General features: G+C 39.6%; 1 protein-coding gene across 1 annotated transcript; it reads left to right on the top strand.

Annotated features, from left to right (window-relative positions):
• Nucleotides 1-1,464: 1,464 nt before the first annotated feature.
• On the top strand, nucleotides 1,465-10,296 carry RB195_000105 (uncharacterized protein; the record flags this gene model as incomplete). Its single annotated transcript, XM_064196260.1, has 14 exons — nucleotides 1,465-1,500; nucleotides 1,953-2,105; nucleotides 2,179-2,295; nucleotides 3,434-3,547; nucleotides 4,583-4,665; nucleotides 5,302-5,406; nucleotides 6,746-6,830; nucleotides 6,903-6,999; nucleotides 7,115-7,224; nucleotides 7,841-7,971; nucleotides 9,049-9,162; nucleotides 9,279-9,358; nucleotides 9,766-9,901; nucleotides 10,182-10,296. 14 exons carry the CDS (start codon nucleotides 1,465-1,467, stop codon nucleotides 10,294-10,296), a joined length of 1,476 nt encoding a protein of 491 aa, XP_064052141.1.
• Between the last annotated feature and the right edge of the window lie 5,674 nt (nucleotides 10,297-15,970).

The raw sequence follows: 15,970 nt of genomic DNA, 5'->3' as shown, positions 1-15,970 counted from the left end.
GTTAGTTATTAACTAGTTTAACTGTAACATTATTTATTTATTTGTTCACTAGAGTACGAAATAAATACTCTAATTATTTTTTCAGGCAGAATGGAATCATCCCCATCCTCGTACGCCAGATGAATGTGAAAACTATTGCAATTGATTGTTATTCATATCGCATTATTTATTTATTCAATTGAATACCTGAATAAAAAAATTCACGTGCATAATTACGTACAACGTACATGTATGTAAGAGCTAGATATTTTTGGCGGTTTATTTTATGTGTATTGAAAAACATCATCTCTAACGAAGTTTGTAAAATTGCCATTGAACTAATTTCCAAAATGGATTTTTGCAAACTAACTTGTGTCTTTTGTTGTTCATCCAGTACATAGTATCTCCTCTTTTGATGAAAGACGATCATAGTCTTTTCGAGGGTCTTCCTGAAAAAATCCGACCACCAGATCGGCAACCAACCTCCCAGCTGCGTGTTTCCAATCTCCTGAAACCCCATCTTTCATGAACCCAACGGTTCTCATCGAAGCCCATCACATGTCAGGCGCAGATAATTTCTCTTTCCCTGGCAAAACCGACATCCACGACGTTCGACGATCGTTGCCATTGGATAGAACTATGGATCCTGTATGTCAATTCCTGGACTCGGTGCTTTTGATATTAGCCTTTCGATTTAGCCTTCGTGATGCCGGCTGCATTTCCCTGCAGCTTTCGAAGAGCTTATGTTTTTCATTGTGCTGCAAGGCAAGAAGAATATGTAGCTATGCTGAAGCATCATGAAGAATCCGCCTTTCTAGCCCCGGACAAATATATCTGCAATATCTGAGTATATCCCTTCCGCGGATGCCTCCTCAGGCCAGTAAACCTTTTCTCCTCAGGTCAGTAAACCTTCGTGAGTTAAAGTGAACATGAGGGCGCATCCCAAGCGAATTGATTAACGCCTTAATCCTTCCAAACTAAATAAACTGAAACTTTATCCTTTATCCTTCCATCTCATCTGATTCAGAAGCTTCGTCCAAGTTGATGAAATTAGGACGGAGCGGTATCTTGGACACTCCCAATAATGTGATGTCTCGTAACAGCGTGTTTTTTTACGTACGCATAATATGGCCATAACGACATGAAGCACGATGCAGTTGCGCAAGTAGCTGCGCCCGAAGTGGTGCGGCGGATCGGCTAGAATCCAGGGAGGACCCTTGCTGGAACAATTCCTCGTTGTAGTCCGCGATGGTCCCACCTCGATCGCAAACGCTATCGTTACCGCGCCTCTTCGAGCGCAGCAGCTTACGCAACTGCAATGTAATTCATGCTGTTTTCACCCTACCACGTATACTGTAGTTATGTATTTGTGTGAGAAACCTGCTTCGACGTAATCATCGTTATCGGATTTATTATTAAATGATTGGCCTTGGGGAAGACAGTAGAGTTCATTTTACTCGCTGTACAACATAATAAGCTGTTGGAATGAAGAACCCTGGATCGAATAGATCGAAATCACCTGTGAGTATTCAATCTTCCTTATCATCACTGATCTGGTTTCACAGTTACACCCAAAGAAGGCTAGAAATAGAGGGAGGTTTTAAATTCAGTGACGTAGACTTTGGTGAGAAAATATCTCGATTCTTGTTTTTATACTGAAGACAATTTTTCTGTGATGTATGCGCAACAGAACGTAACGCAGATAAATGAACGTGATGTATTAATTTGCGTTCATCGCACCTCTCGTACGGCAAAAAGCGACTTGGTAGGAGCTTTTAATCTATGGCTAACTAACTACTACATTACTACGTTTTCGTCCAAGATTGAAAGAGAATTTGAAGGGTTAAATTGGAATTTTCGAGAAGCAGAGAGCAGTAGCATAGAAATTCTTTGGAAGAAGCTTTATTTTGCCTACGGGGGATCTTTGCATGCTCCACTTATGTTGGTATTGAGAAATGAATTTTTGTTTCGAGGCACGCAAAGAAAAGCCAAAGAAAACTCCACAGAAAACTCCAAAAAAATCCAAGAATGATGTGAAGAATAAGAAATCAGGAGCGAGTAAGAAAAGAACGGAAGAAAAGAAAAGGAAGAAAAAAGTATCCGCAATCCAAGAAATGTCAGAAAATGTAAGCTCTTCCTTTGTTTTTTTTTTTCATTTCCGTGGAGGCGATGATGGAAAAACGGCGAAAATCTTTCCAGAAATGTGTAACAGAAGAGGAAGATTCATCGTCTAACGATAATGAGTGTGAGGAAAACGTTACCGCTAGCGAACCGCCGCCCCCAATTCCACAAGCACTCCGAGTTCCTAGCAAGAAGGTCTGTCATTTCCTAGCTCCCTTTCTTTTCTAAGGTGTGCTGTTGAATCTCCAAAGTAGAAAAGGTACGTAATAAAATTGTAGTATCAGTAGCCTTCGAGTGTTCCGGGGCGTTATTTTCTACAAGGACTTCGATTAGAGCGCGCCAGGCTTGTGCACGTGCCGCATCTTCCTGGCTGTTATTTACGGGAAGAAAAGGACGAAATTGACCTCTTCCCCATAATCTACGACCCAATGTAGACATAACCCACCTGAAACCCGCACCACCCCAGATTTGTGGGTGATGCCTTTAATCAGCTGGCAGATGTTAAGGCCTGGCGCGTTTTTACACATTTTCATCAGAGCGTGTCCTCCATGAAAATAGGTGGAGTCGTTCTTTTGGATCTGTACCAAGAGCTTGTGTAGGATAAATAATCGAGTTGATATTGGATTTAAACGCCATAAACGTTCGGAATGCTCGGCGATGTTTCTAGAAGGCAACGAAGAACTTGAAAATATTCCTCGGGGAGCGCTGCCGGAATTCTGATCAGAAAGAAGGCACTAGTTGAACTGGTCGAGCTTGCATCGTATCTGACTTGTGCTGAAATGGCGGAGCACTTTGAGTGTGATGAATCGACAATACATAGTCTGTACAGTACCTGCCACTAGCTTCGACACGAAAGCAACGATATGAGTTAAAGGCATCACCCCAGGAATCTGAGGTGGCACGGAATTCAGGTGGACTATTCGTATACGCGATCGTAGTTCACGAGGAGGTGGGTGATTCTGTCCATTTCTTCCTAATCGCCGTAAAAAACGCCCCGAAAGATACGGCTCCGAGCGTTCCGGCACGTTACTTTCTACAACAAGTCAGATTCGAGCGCGCCAGCCTTGTGGATGCGCCGCATCTTCCGAGTCGTTTTTTACGGCAATTAGGAAGAAATGGACGGAATCACCCAGCTCTCCATAATCTACGACCCCGTATAGGCATAACCCCCTGAAATCCGCACCACCCTATACTACGATCCCGTATACGAATACTCCACCTGAAATCCGTACTACCTCAGATTCGTGGGGTGATGCCTTTAACCTACACTGCATGAAGGGGAAAAACTTAGTGTGAACTCAGCACATTTGTAATTGAATATGATTTCATTTAGATTTTGCCTGGTGCAACAGTAGCATCAATAGCAGTACCTTCATGGTACACACAACGGATTCTTGAAGAGGAAAGACCAGATCTGACAGGAAAAGGGGGAAAGTTCGAAATGGAGGTAAGTTGCATATAGTCGAAGATTTCAAAAGTCTTGTTCCTTTTCCAGCCTTTTATTCATAGACTCCATTTATATAACCGGTCACACACATGCAAAATACTTGCCTACGTAACAAAAAAACCCATGATGACAGTTGGGGCTTGTTTGTTGGAGGCGACTCCAAACCGTCTCCCTTGCACCTCCCAGTCACTTGAATGCAGGTTTTTGGCCGGCCCTACGGCTTAGAAGGATCTTATGAGTCAGTCCTGGTAGAGCAGAAACAGTGAGTCCATCCTCTGAATCCTCCTGCGTCTCAGGACAGGCACAAGGTCGCTTATGGGCCGCGATTAGCCTCCTATCCGCCACCTAGGGACGCGCCACGTAGCCTCGCGACTAAGCTGGGAACCCTCTAGTGAGGGAGATCCGTGGACGATGACAACAACACAGCAAAAATTGTTTTCAAAAGCTTTTCGCACTCTTTGGATCTGAACGGAACTGCGCGCTACAGATAATTTTCCTTAGGTTTTTGGAAAAGTGATGGTCGAATCGAACGAAAACAGAAACCAAAATCACAAACTGCACTAAAACGCGTTAGCGCATCCCAACTGGATTGATACGCCAGAGGCTCTATCCTTTATCCTTCTAGTTCGCGTACAAAAGATTTTCACCAAAGATAAAATACTTAAAGGCATCACCCCACGAATCTGAGGTGTTTGGGCTTGTTTGTTGGAGATCTCAGGTGGAGTATTCTTATAAGGGATAGTGGATTATGGAGAGGAGGGTGATTCCGTCCATCTCTTCCAAATTGCCGTGAAAAAACGGCCCGGAAGATACTGCTTCGAGCGTCCCGGCGCGCTATTTTCTATAACGAGTTCGAATGGAGCGCGCCAGCCTTATGCACGAGCCGCATTTTCCGGGCCATTTTTTACGGCAATTAGGAAGAAATGGACTGAATCATCCTCCTCTCCATAATCTACTATCCCTTATAAGAATACTCCACCTGAAATCCGTACCACCTCAGATTCGTGGAGTGATGCCTTTAAAAGAATATTTCAGGCTACGGAACTTGACCTACTTGACAGATATGTTCGTGAGCGTGCTGAGCTCCAAATGGAAGATCTTATTGTAACTAATGATAAGTGAGTTCCTATTAAACTATTACTTTTGTCATTATTATTACCTATACTAGAAATTGGTTATGCAATTTGAATTACATGGATCACAGCACTTGGAAATTGTGCTAAACTTAGATTTGCCCTGCCAATTTTTTCTTTGTTCTCTGTTATGGTGCGAAAGAGATAATAGTTCCATTCTTTTGCACTACATAAATGGTGTGCTTGGGCTTGTGTCCTACTGTATGGCGGTTCAGTGGTCAAAGGCATCACCCCACTAATCTAGGGTGGTGCGGGTTTCAGGGGGTTATGCCTATACGGGGTCGTAGATTATGGGGAGGAGGATGATTCCGTCCATTTTTTCTAATTGCCGTAAAGAACGACCCCGTAGATGCGGTGCGTGCACAAGGCTGGCGCGCTCCACTCGAACTCTTTGTGGAAAATAGCGCTCCCGGAGCGGTCGAAGCCACATCTCCAGGCCGTTTTTTACAGCAATTAGGAAGAAATGGACGAGATCACCCTCTTCCCCATAACCTACGACCCGTATAGGCATAACCCACCCCAAACCCGCACCAGCCCAGATTCGTTGGGTGATGTCTTTAAACATTTAGCACTTAATTAGTTTAACTTACGCATAACTTAATAGTAATGCGGATATTTCAGCTATGACGAAGACGACCGACGCTTTATACGCTACGAAATACAACTGAAGTATAATGAGGGACGTTTTTCTGCCGTCTACATTGTTTCGAAGCAAATCTGCCATAAGTGGGTCTGACGTTGATAAAAAGAAACGTTGAACGCTTCATTTTCTATATCCGTAGATTACAGGATCTCAAAATTAATTGAAGTAAAATTGAGAGTGTTATAGATTGTTTTTTCAGTTTAGCGATACATCATAACTGATTTGAGCGTAGTGTAAGCGAACATTTACAAAATTTCTCAATTGCTGGAAATTTTGCGAAGGGCTGAAATTTTTGCAAAGAGCTCGCTGCACTGCAGGCATCTACAAGAAATTATTTTCCTATGTTCCGCGCTGTTTATCGAGTTTCAGCTAATAATTTGGAAGTACATTGTCTTCATCGTGCTTCAGTAAAACTAGAGAAGATCACGATCAAGAAATCGCTCATTTAATTAAACGTTCAGTAAAGTTACTGCTTGCAGTAAACAATAAGCAAATAACTTGAAGTAATGACAAAAGAATATTTTCGGATTTAACGCAGGATACTACGAATCTGACGTGGTCAGGGAATTCGCGGGAAGAAGCTAGAGCTAGAGAGGTTGTAGATTGCGAAAACCGGGGTGATTCCGTTAATTTTTTCCTAATCGTCCTGAAAAACGTCGTCCTTCACGCCGTTTTTTTCCGACGATTTCGTTTCCAACGCACCACCATTGTGCACGTGTCCCATCTCATGTGCCGTCAAGTGTGAACGGTCGAGGATGAGTGATGTCTTTCCACCACCCTGTCCAGGTGAAATCAATGAATAGGCTGCTGAAGTGTGCGGAACGTATACACGGAGGAGCTGTGTATACGTAGGGAACTCCGCGTCTTTTTTTACAACGACTGGGAAGAGATAAATGGAACCATCCAGGATTCCGCAAGTTACAACCCCATTTCCAGCTCTTACCGTGAATTCACCCTCACCAAGTCAGATTCGTAGAGTATGCTGCCTTTAAGAGACAAAACACTCGGAACACCAAACTGTACTTCTAATAAAATAAAAAATAAAGTAAAAACGATAGAAAATATAGAATAAAAATAACGAAAAAATAACAAAAATAATAAGAATATATAAAAAATAAAAAATAAAATAATAATAAAGAATAAAAACTGAATAAAATTAATTAAAGAGAGCTTAGGTTTTTACTATATGAAAGAGCGTTAATTTTTAACATACTTATCATGGATTACTGCTGAACTTATGAAGAACAGTTGGAAGATGTCTTAAAACAAGCCGAAAAATGTAAGATTTTAAAGCAAAAAGGAAAATCTGTGTTTGTGTACGGTGAATGTGGAAATAGTTTTGTTTGCTGTCTTGTGATTTCCTCATGTAACTACAAATAAAAAGATTTATCATAACTTTATTGACGCTTCATCTCTTTACAGCAATAACGTGGCGGATGCTAATGCACTTTATGCACTTAAGACTGGTGTTCGAAATGGGAGTTCCACATTTAACATAAAAATGAAGGTCAGTTGAACTATCTTTCGAGTGCATTTATTAGTTTTTTTTTTGGAAAGGAACGAGAAAATGCTGCTTTAGAGGGAACTACGAGTACTTACACAGTTGACGAAGGCTAAAGCATCTTGGGCACCTATCCTAGTAGACAGCGGAGCGGTTTGCGATATGCCATTTATCGGTACTCGTTCCTCTTTCATCCTATTTTCATCCTTCATCTTTATCTCAACCTTCTACTATCATTTTGAACAACACTTAAAATACAATTCATTACTTACTACTCATAAATATTGCAGTGATGAGTCTTCTCGACATGAATATTGAGAAACTCCGAGAGATGATTGGAGGGAAATTCCGTCAATCTTCCACATTTTATATCGCAGGAGAAGTGTTGAATGCGTTACAGGTTCTCGAAAATTTCATTTTTTTTTTGCATTTGATCGTGCTGGGTTGAATTTTTTACTCTGTTAAGACAGGAGGAGTGGGAGCAGAGTAATTTCGATATCTCGTTGCTATGTACTCAAAAAATTCTCCAACTGCAGTTGTTCCATTCCAACATGTTTACTTTTTGGCAGGAATTCAAGATAAAAACTGAGATAAAAAGAGGATTTCTATAAACAGGAAATGACCAGAAAAAGGATTGACGTCGCTTATCTCATGCTACAATGTGAAAATGTCTTAAAAAAAGATCTTGCAACACTTCCAAACATAAGGACATATGTAGGCGATAGAAAAGAAATTGGTTAAAGAGCTTAAACATGTGTGCTTCAGAAAATAGGCGATGAATATAAATATGATCGAAGTATGCTTGTTTTCATTGGAGACGTCACGTTCTCCTGTCAAAAACACGAAAAGGGATTTTTACTAAGGTTTATACAAAAAAAAATGCGCTTTACTGTGGTTTTATCAGATAGAGAAGAGGAATGCAACCTCACTAAATGGGATGTCTGTGCAATATATGGAGGAAATAGAAATAGAAATAGAAATATAACAAATAATAGAAATGCATTGTTTATTTACAGCAATTACACCGTATGGGCTTCGTTCATAGAGACGTTAAGCCCACTAACATTTGTGTTGGAGTTGGAGGGTTGTCTTCTCGAGTTTATCTCATCGACTATGGTGAGACTGTTCGAATCGGAAAGAAAATTAGGTAGGAGCTTCAATTATTTTTGTTGGATTTTGTTATTCATGATGGACTTTCAATGAACATCGACATGAGGATATCTCAATCTTTGTTCTCTTGAGTTCAACCGGTTGCGACGGTGTTATTGTTTTTTATTTTGGCCGACTAGTTCGAGTTTCGTCTAGTTCGACTTCTTTAAGAGTCTAAAAGGGTGGAATCGACAGTGACTTGTCGAGTCAAACGCTTTATTCGCCCAATAAACAGAATCCTAAGTCTGCTTTTAAATCGTATAAAGCTAGAAGTAGAAGTGTGGATCGTACCTTAGGAAAGGGACATTTTCCGGCGCTGCTAGATGACTAGGACTATCAAGTAACAGCCTTGAAGGATATTTAATATGAAGGGGCTCACTCCAGAAATCTTAAAGGCATCAGTTCACGAATTTGGAGTTGTCCGGATTTCAGGTGGGTTATGCTTAATTTCCTAACTTTTTTTAATTAATTAATTTTTTTACTTAATTTTTCCTAACTGCCGTAAAAAAACGGTCCGGAAGATGCTGTATTTGCACAATGTCGAAGTGCAAAGTATGTTCGGATAAAAAATGACGTGATCTTATGAGTTAGTGTGTTGTTTACTGTAAGGAATACGATAACGAATACATGGACACGGTTATACCACTGTATGGACGACTGTACGAGATTACAGTCGACACAAGGGAGCCAATTTTGATGTTACGATGATGATATTGCCGCGTGCACCTAGAATTGCGGAGGGTAAGCGCTCTGGGGCTTTTTGAATCCACGCCAAGTTCCCAGAAAGTAATCGCACTCCAAAAGATCCAAGCCTAAACTCAGACTTGGAGGGCTTTGTTGGGGGATAGAGCATTTCGATCTCACCTTTCCAGGTTCTGAAGAAATTCGCCTAAACTTCAGCGAGGAATAAAAGTTATATCAACGTTACGTCCGTCTCAGCTCCGGAGCAAAAAGTCTGGAGCGAAATGTAATTGGAAATAGTTCGGTTTTTGAAGAATGGGAAATAATCCTCTGTCATTTTATTTCTTCTTCTTTCTGAACTGATGCTATATTTATAATTGCTCTATTTATCTAGGTATGGAACACCAGACGGTTACACGTTACCATTCTGGAGCATCAATTGTCATCGAAGAAAAGCAGCGACTGAGAAAAGTGATCTAGAAAGCTGGTTCTATACGATAGCCGATTTGTACGAGTTACAATTCTTCAATGAACCAGAATTTCTAAAGCATAAACGTTAAATTTAGCAGTTTAATTTTCACTTTATTTCCTTTTGAGATCTTTATTATTAGGTTTTTTTTGAAGGTTTACTCCTCCTATCATGACGTGGCGGAATGAATTGAGTGAACCAGACCTGATGAAGGCAAAGGAGGATTTCTGGGCAGGTAATACGGATAGATAAATGACGGAAATATATAGGTGGTTAGTTAAAGGTATCACCCCATGAATCTGGGGGTTTCAGATGGATTATGCCTATACGGGGTCGTAGATTGTGAGGAGGAGGGTGATTCCGTCCACTTCTTCCTAATTCCCGTAAAAAACGGTCCGGACGTTCCGGGGCACTATTTTCGACAACGAGTTCGATTGGAGCGCGTCAGCCTTGAGCACGCGCCGCATCTACCGGGACGTTATTTACGGCAGCTAGGAAGAAATGGACGGAATTGCTCTCCTCTCCATAATCTACGACCCTGTATAGGCATTACCCATCTGAAATCCGCAATCATCCCAGATTCGTGGGGTGATGCCTTTAAGAGAATCCATCATCCTAGCCTTACTCCTGCTATAATCACAGATATTCAAGCAAACATGGCTCAAGCTCCACCAGTACTACTCGCTGTAGCTGAATGTGTACAAGCAAAAAAAATTGACTATGCAAGACTTAAGCAATTTATCAGGGCTGGCCTAGAACAATGTGTCAATTTAAAGAAGTTAGTGCTCCAAATTTTTGATTTTTAAATTATTGTTAATTTGATGAACTTCTTACTACTTATTTTACTCCTTAGTAACAATAAATTACTTTATTCGAAGATTTGTGAGGCTATCATTTGGATAATTTCGAATCATTCTACAAGTTATTCTGCATTAGCTACTTTTTCAGGTTGTTCTTTGTATTATGAGCACAAAAATAATCGAAAAATTAGAATAATCAAAAACTTTTATTCAAATTTTGTAAATTTTGAAAGATGTTTTAATTGGACTTTTTTACAGGTTCACCCCCGAATGGGTCAAAGGTGCAAGCGTTGACACTGCGCTTGCAACTTCAGTAAAAAAACGGAACAAAAATGCTCAGAGATCTGCGACTCCGGTTGCAGGGACTAACTAATTCCAATCAAAACATTCGCTATGTAGAAGTAATTCAAATATGACGAATTTGCATGTAATGATAAAAATTTGCACGCAACTCTATTTCCGGTGTTCTTGAGACAACGTGAAACGACTGACGTAACGAAATATTTCCATGTTTTAGACGGATTTTTACGATCGAGTACGGTAATACAACTCTTTTCGAAACGATTACACCGTAAATGTTGTTACTGTTTTATTTATTTGTTTTATTTTTTAGAACGTTGTTTTACACAAATTTTACTGCTACACCATAAATGTTACTGTTTTATTTATTTATTTTATTTTTTAGGAGGTTGTTTTATACAATTTTTACTGCACACCATAAATTTTGTATACTGTTTAGTGGATAGAAAAAAATGCCTGCATAACACGTAGTTGCAATCCATAACATCAGTAAAATTTGTGTAAAACAATGTTTTAAAAAGTATGAAAATTTGAAATCCCCACATCCTTTGACAAAGTAGGGACCATCATATGTTTTCCATTACTACATAATTCAATCAAGCTGAAATCAATCTTTAACAATCCATTCCTTTTCCTTTCGCCTGGCAAAAGTCATGCAATCATTTCTGTTTGCTCAGAATCCTGAAAACCATTCCTTTTTTTAGTTGAAGGATTTCGTGAACAAGTGCAATCGTTTTTTTTTTCTCTCTCACGTAGAAACAATCTGCTTCTGAGATGATTGCCGTTAAAATGCACAGGATTTTCGTCGGTATTTTTTCTTGTATCTTAACAGTGCCATTGATGTGAATCTTTCTTTTTATTTATTTACTCTTCAGTGGTTTATTTACTAATTTTGAGAAAACCGGTTGCGCGTATAGAAATGAGGTCGTGAAATGAAGTCCTAGAGGGTCTTCTTAAACCCTCCGTGTTGTTTTAATAAAATTTCAGTCTTGTCTTTTAATTTATTTCTTTTCAATTCAAGAATAATAAATCCTATCAAATATCGAATTGGAACAGGAAGAATTCACCGCGAAGTGGGTTCAATAAAAAAAAAATGGAGCGATTATTCGAGTTCACCGATAACAATCCAGAGATGGACACACTTCACGAAGCACTCATCATAGAATAGAAATCTTTCTTCTTATTTTCTTCATTTGCTCTTGTAAGAGGAAATTTTTGACTGTCGGGGAATTGATTTGAAAATCCATTCCGGCGGAGAAAATTAATAATCAGGCGACGTTTTTTTGTAGATCACTTAATAAGTTCGTCGGGAATCCGACTTGTTCTCTAGCTCAACCTGTTGCAAGAAGTTAAAAGATGCAGCTGCCACGTGAAAGCAGCTCTGGAAGAGCGGACTTGATGTGTTTTCGAGATTTTAAAATGGAAGTGATAATGATGATTAAGTGTTCGAAGAAAGATTCGTCTCGGTCGTTCCAGATTCTTGAATCGTCAATCATTTTGGTCATTTGTTCACAAGCAAGCAGTCTATTCACGTACGATCCAACTGTTCTGACAACGACGATATTACCCGGTATCTGTGAATTCTCTTCGCGGCACCATTCACGGAAAACGGGATGAAAGACCTAATCGTGTTTTGCTATAGTGTGCCTACGAGGTTTTTAGATGGAACTTTTATTTGGCTGACGTTTCGGCTTTTTCGCCATCTTCAGAGGCCTAAATAGAGGATAACTGGAACAATGCTACGTTTATCCCGTCAAGTGCCACACCACCCTGGGTCAGTGTTTCGATAATCGTTCAGGGTAGTGAAAACAGAAACCTATCTACATTGAAAATGGTCTTACGTTTTGCTCCACCGGATGTGGCGCGGCTGGTTGCACGCACTTGTCACTCAGTGTACCAGCGAATGAGTATTACTGCGTGTAGATCACCAGCGACGACATAGATTATTTGATCTACACACAGAATATCAGGCGGTTATAGGTCACAGAGCGGTACAAGTGGCAAGAACTCATTCGTTATGGACAAGCATTCATTCCTATTATTCATTGAAGGGTTTCTTTTAAGAATAAAAAACGCCTCCAACGTCTTCTTTGTCGATATTTCTGTTTCGTGAGCCAGTATAACGCATTTCACATTGTAATCGTTTCCGTTGTGGGCCTCATGTCTGTGCCTTCCTAGTGGTGTTATCAAACTTTTTCGTCGTTTTCCGGCCATGTGTTCATTAATCCTCACTCCAAGATTCCTACCGGTCTCCCCAACGTAAGTTGCATTGCATATCAAGCACTCAATTTCATATATTATCCCCATTTTTGCGCAGTCGCCTGTTTTTCCGTAAGGACAAATAACACATCTTTCACAGATGCAGTATCTATCATATAGTCTGTTTCTTGTTTAGACCTAATTGTATTAGGACAAAGGATAAAGAGTGTCTGGCGTTAATCAATCCGCTTCGGACCACTACGTTCACTTCATCGTTTGAGGATTCAGAATCGTTTGAGGTTTACGAACGTGTATCTGGCCTATACAATGACTTGCGGTGGCTAGCCGATGTGTCAGGTCAGTGTTTTTATCCTCACAGACAAGTCTGGTAACAATTTATCGACCCCGGAGGGATGAAAGGGTCGGTTAGCTATAGGGCGGTTTCGGACCTTTGATCGATCATGCAGGAAGGGGAATTTTTAACCGTTACACTACACTCGCCCCGAATAATAATAATAAAAAATAATTGTACTAGGTGCCGGAAAAAAGTACGTGAGGGATCTTTTCAAGGTCCTCGTTGCCTTCTCGAAACCTATTGATCGGTGGATATCTCGCTGAAGGTTGATGGGACCCTCGCCAAATCCGATATTAATTCGATTGACGAATTCTGTGACCTTCAGAACGACCTCGAAGTGACACAGGTAAGCACACGCGAATTTGTACACCGGACCGAGGCATGATCTTAAGTAGAAATTCGAAAAAAAAAACATAAAACAGATAGAAAATCAATTAATTACAATAATGATCAAGATATTAAGCAGTAATATGCAGCAAGAAAAAACTTGTAAAATATTCACTATTATTTAGTATTATTTATTTATTTTTTAATAATATCTCGCGGTAACCAGATCGCTGTAAAAAGCGATCAAAAAAAAAAAAAAAAACGACAAAAAGTATTCGGTACCTAATATTATTTCTGTGAAATTGGTTTTGAACATGGTTGCTCACCATTTCTCCAGATTGGTGAATTTTACGTAAGAACACAAAGCTCCATGATGATTCACTCTTGAAATTTTGAGCAACTCCTGGAAAACCCCTTTCATCACTGTAAATTTAGCGAGAGTCTCAAGTAAGAAATGTAAATTAGGGTAGTAATCCCTAACTTTATCCTTTTATCCGTTTAAACCGAATTGATAGTGTAATACATGTGAACATATCGTGGGTTAATCCAAGAAAAATGTTTGGGAATGGACAATAATTAATTTTTCGCATATGGAAGAAAGTTTCTCAAGGTCATAACATTTCTTGTAAGCTATGCCGACAATGGAAACGTCATTAGATTTGGCATTTAACACTGTAGAATGCGATAACATCCGCAGAAAACCAGAAAATCTTTAATGCACGTAAAAAAGAAAGATTTCTTTGAATATTCTGATCCAACAAAAAAAACGAAATAAAATCCGTTTCTAATAAACCCTTTATTTACTTTCCGAGAGTTCTAGAAAAGCCTGCACCAAGGCAGCATTTCACGACCACGAAAAGTGTTCCGAAAAATCTTCCAGTGATTGTTTTCTTTAATTGAGCCGGACAAGAGGGTCAGCTTTCCAGAATTTTCCACTGATTTTTAATGATTGCGTGAACCATATCGTTCATCTTTGCTGGATTCCATAAAGCCTACATAGATACGATACGAAGATAATTTCTAAGGTAGGATGGGTGTCACATTTTTGTCAAAATCACATGGAATTTTTTCGTGTCGCTCCAAGTAGTCTATAGGAGCCTTTATTGCTTAAGAGTAGCCGAGTCGGTCGGAGGATCCGTTGTGACAGCAGCATGATCGATCGGAGGTTCGATCTCGCCCTACTGCTCTCGCCAAGCTTTCATCCCTATCCGGCGTCCAGAAAAATTGGTATCAGACTTGTCTGTGAGGATAAAACACTGACGTGACACCTCGGTTAGCCTCCAGAAGTCATTGTATGGGCCAGTTACACGTTTGAAAACCTCAAACGATTCTGAATTGAAGTAAACGCGGCGGCGCCGCATCCCAAGCGGATTGATTAACGCCACACATTAAGCACTAAAGATAGGAAAAAAATAGAGAGTTTTTTTCCTACTTCTAGGTTTTTTCTTGGCTTCTTTACACAGCTAAACCTTGTAGGCCCCAGTTCTTAAGCTATCTTGAGACAAAAGAAGAGTTTGCAAACAAAATCTAAAAAAAAAAACTTAACCTACTTCACGTAAACCTAAAAAGAGCTGTAAGATTTTTAATTTTTCTAACTAAACACACTTTATATTCTGTTCCGTGTGTGTAACAAAATTCTGGAAAGCAATGCGACGTGTCCAGTGGCGTAAGGTAGGTTAAAACGTACAATGTCTGGTGCAAATAAGATCAAATTTTAACAATCAAATTTGCAGCAAATTCTGAATTTGTCAAGAACAGATGGATCCTTGTCGTTTTATACATAAACAAGGGAGTAAATATATTCGAATAGATCAGTTAGCCGTAGGTACATTAAAAAAATAACCATAATAATTAACCTGACCTCAGAGTATGAGTGAAAAAAATTGCGCGGAGAAGAACAACAGGGATTTTGTGAAGAAAACAGAGAGCTAAGGTCTGCGCTCATCTCTTCAACCACAAACCTTTTCGATCGCTTTGATCGAATCTAATTTTGATCTACACGATACTTCAGTACTTTGATCTAAACATTAGAAAAGTAGAAACTTTGTAAGCAGAATAAAAATCCGATCACTGTTAAAGAAGCCTCAACGAGAAAAGTGAGGCGAATTTTCTTGCTCACTCAAAATCAGAGGAAATAATTCGATGTTTTACATTGAGGTAAACTATCTCGTTTCACTCAAAAAGAGGAAATAAAAGATGAAATAGGAAATGAAAAATCGATGTTTTATACTACGTTAATCATTGAAAGTCATTGTTATTCCGCAATCCTGGGGGAATAAGAAATTCTACGGCACAACAGGAAGTTCCTGAATCGACAATCATTTTTTATTACGGAAACCCAAAGGTGATCATATAAAGAGATTTCTATTATTAGCTGGTCCAAGACGCTTCTTCTAGATAATTCCTCCACATTGAGTGTTGATTTGAAATGCTCAAAGAAGACGACTAATACTGTTTTAACAAACAATCCTCAAAGAGAGAGATGTGCTGGATAGAGAAGCAGTTATCCACTTTCAGCAGAATTTCCGAATACATCCGATTATAAAAATACCTGTGGATTGAACAGAAAGTGGAACCACGACATTCAACAAAGGAACAGGATTTAGGCAAAGAAAATGCCATGAAATATCAACAACATTTGTTTACATTTCTTCCGTCCGTCCACGTCACGTCTATTTCTCATATTTTATTTCATGACTATTTATTTCACTTCATTATTTAAATGACTGTGGTCAAAAAGTATCTGGAAAGGAAGTATAAATACTGAGCGCGGGACTTAAAGGCAACATACCACGAATCCGATGGGGCGAGGGAATCCAGGGGAAAAGCTAGAGAAGGGGTTTCAGATAATGGGATTCGGGGTGGT

The sequence above is a fragment of the Necator americanus genome, chromosome IV (assembly GCF_031761385.1).
Source record: "Necator americanus strain Aroian chromosome IV, whole genome shotgun sequence".
In the NCBI taxonomy this organism is placed as follows: domain Eukaryota; kingdom Metazoa; phylum Nematoda; class Chromadorea; order Rhabditida; family Ancylostomatidae; genus Necator; species Necator americanus.
Note: the sequence above shows the minus strand (reverse complement) of the source record. Positions and strands in the feature narration are given on the sequence as shown.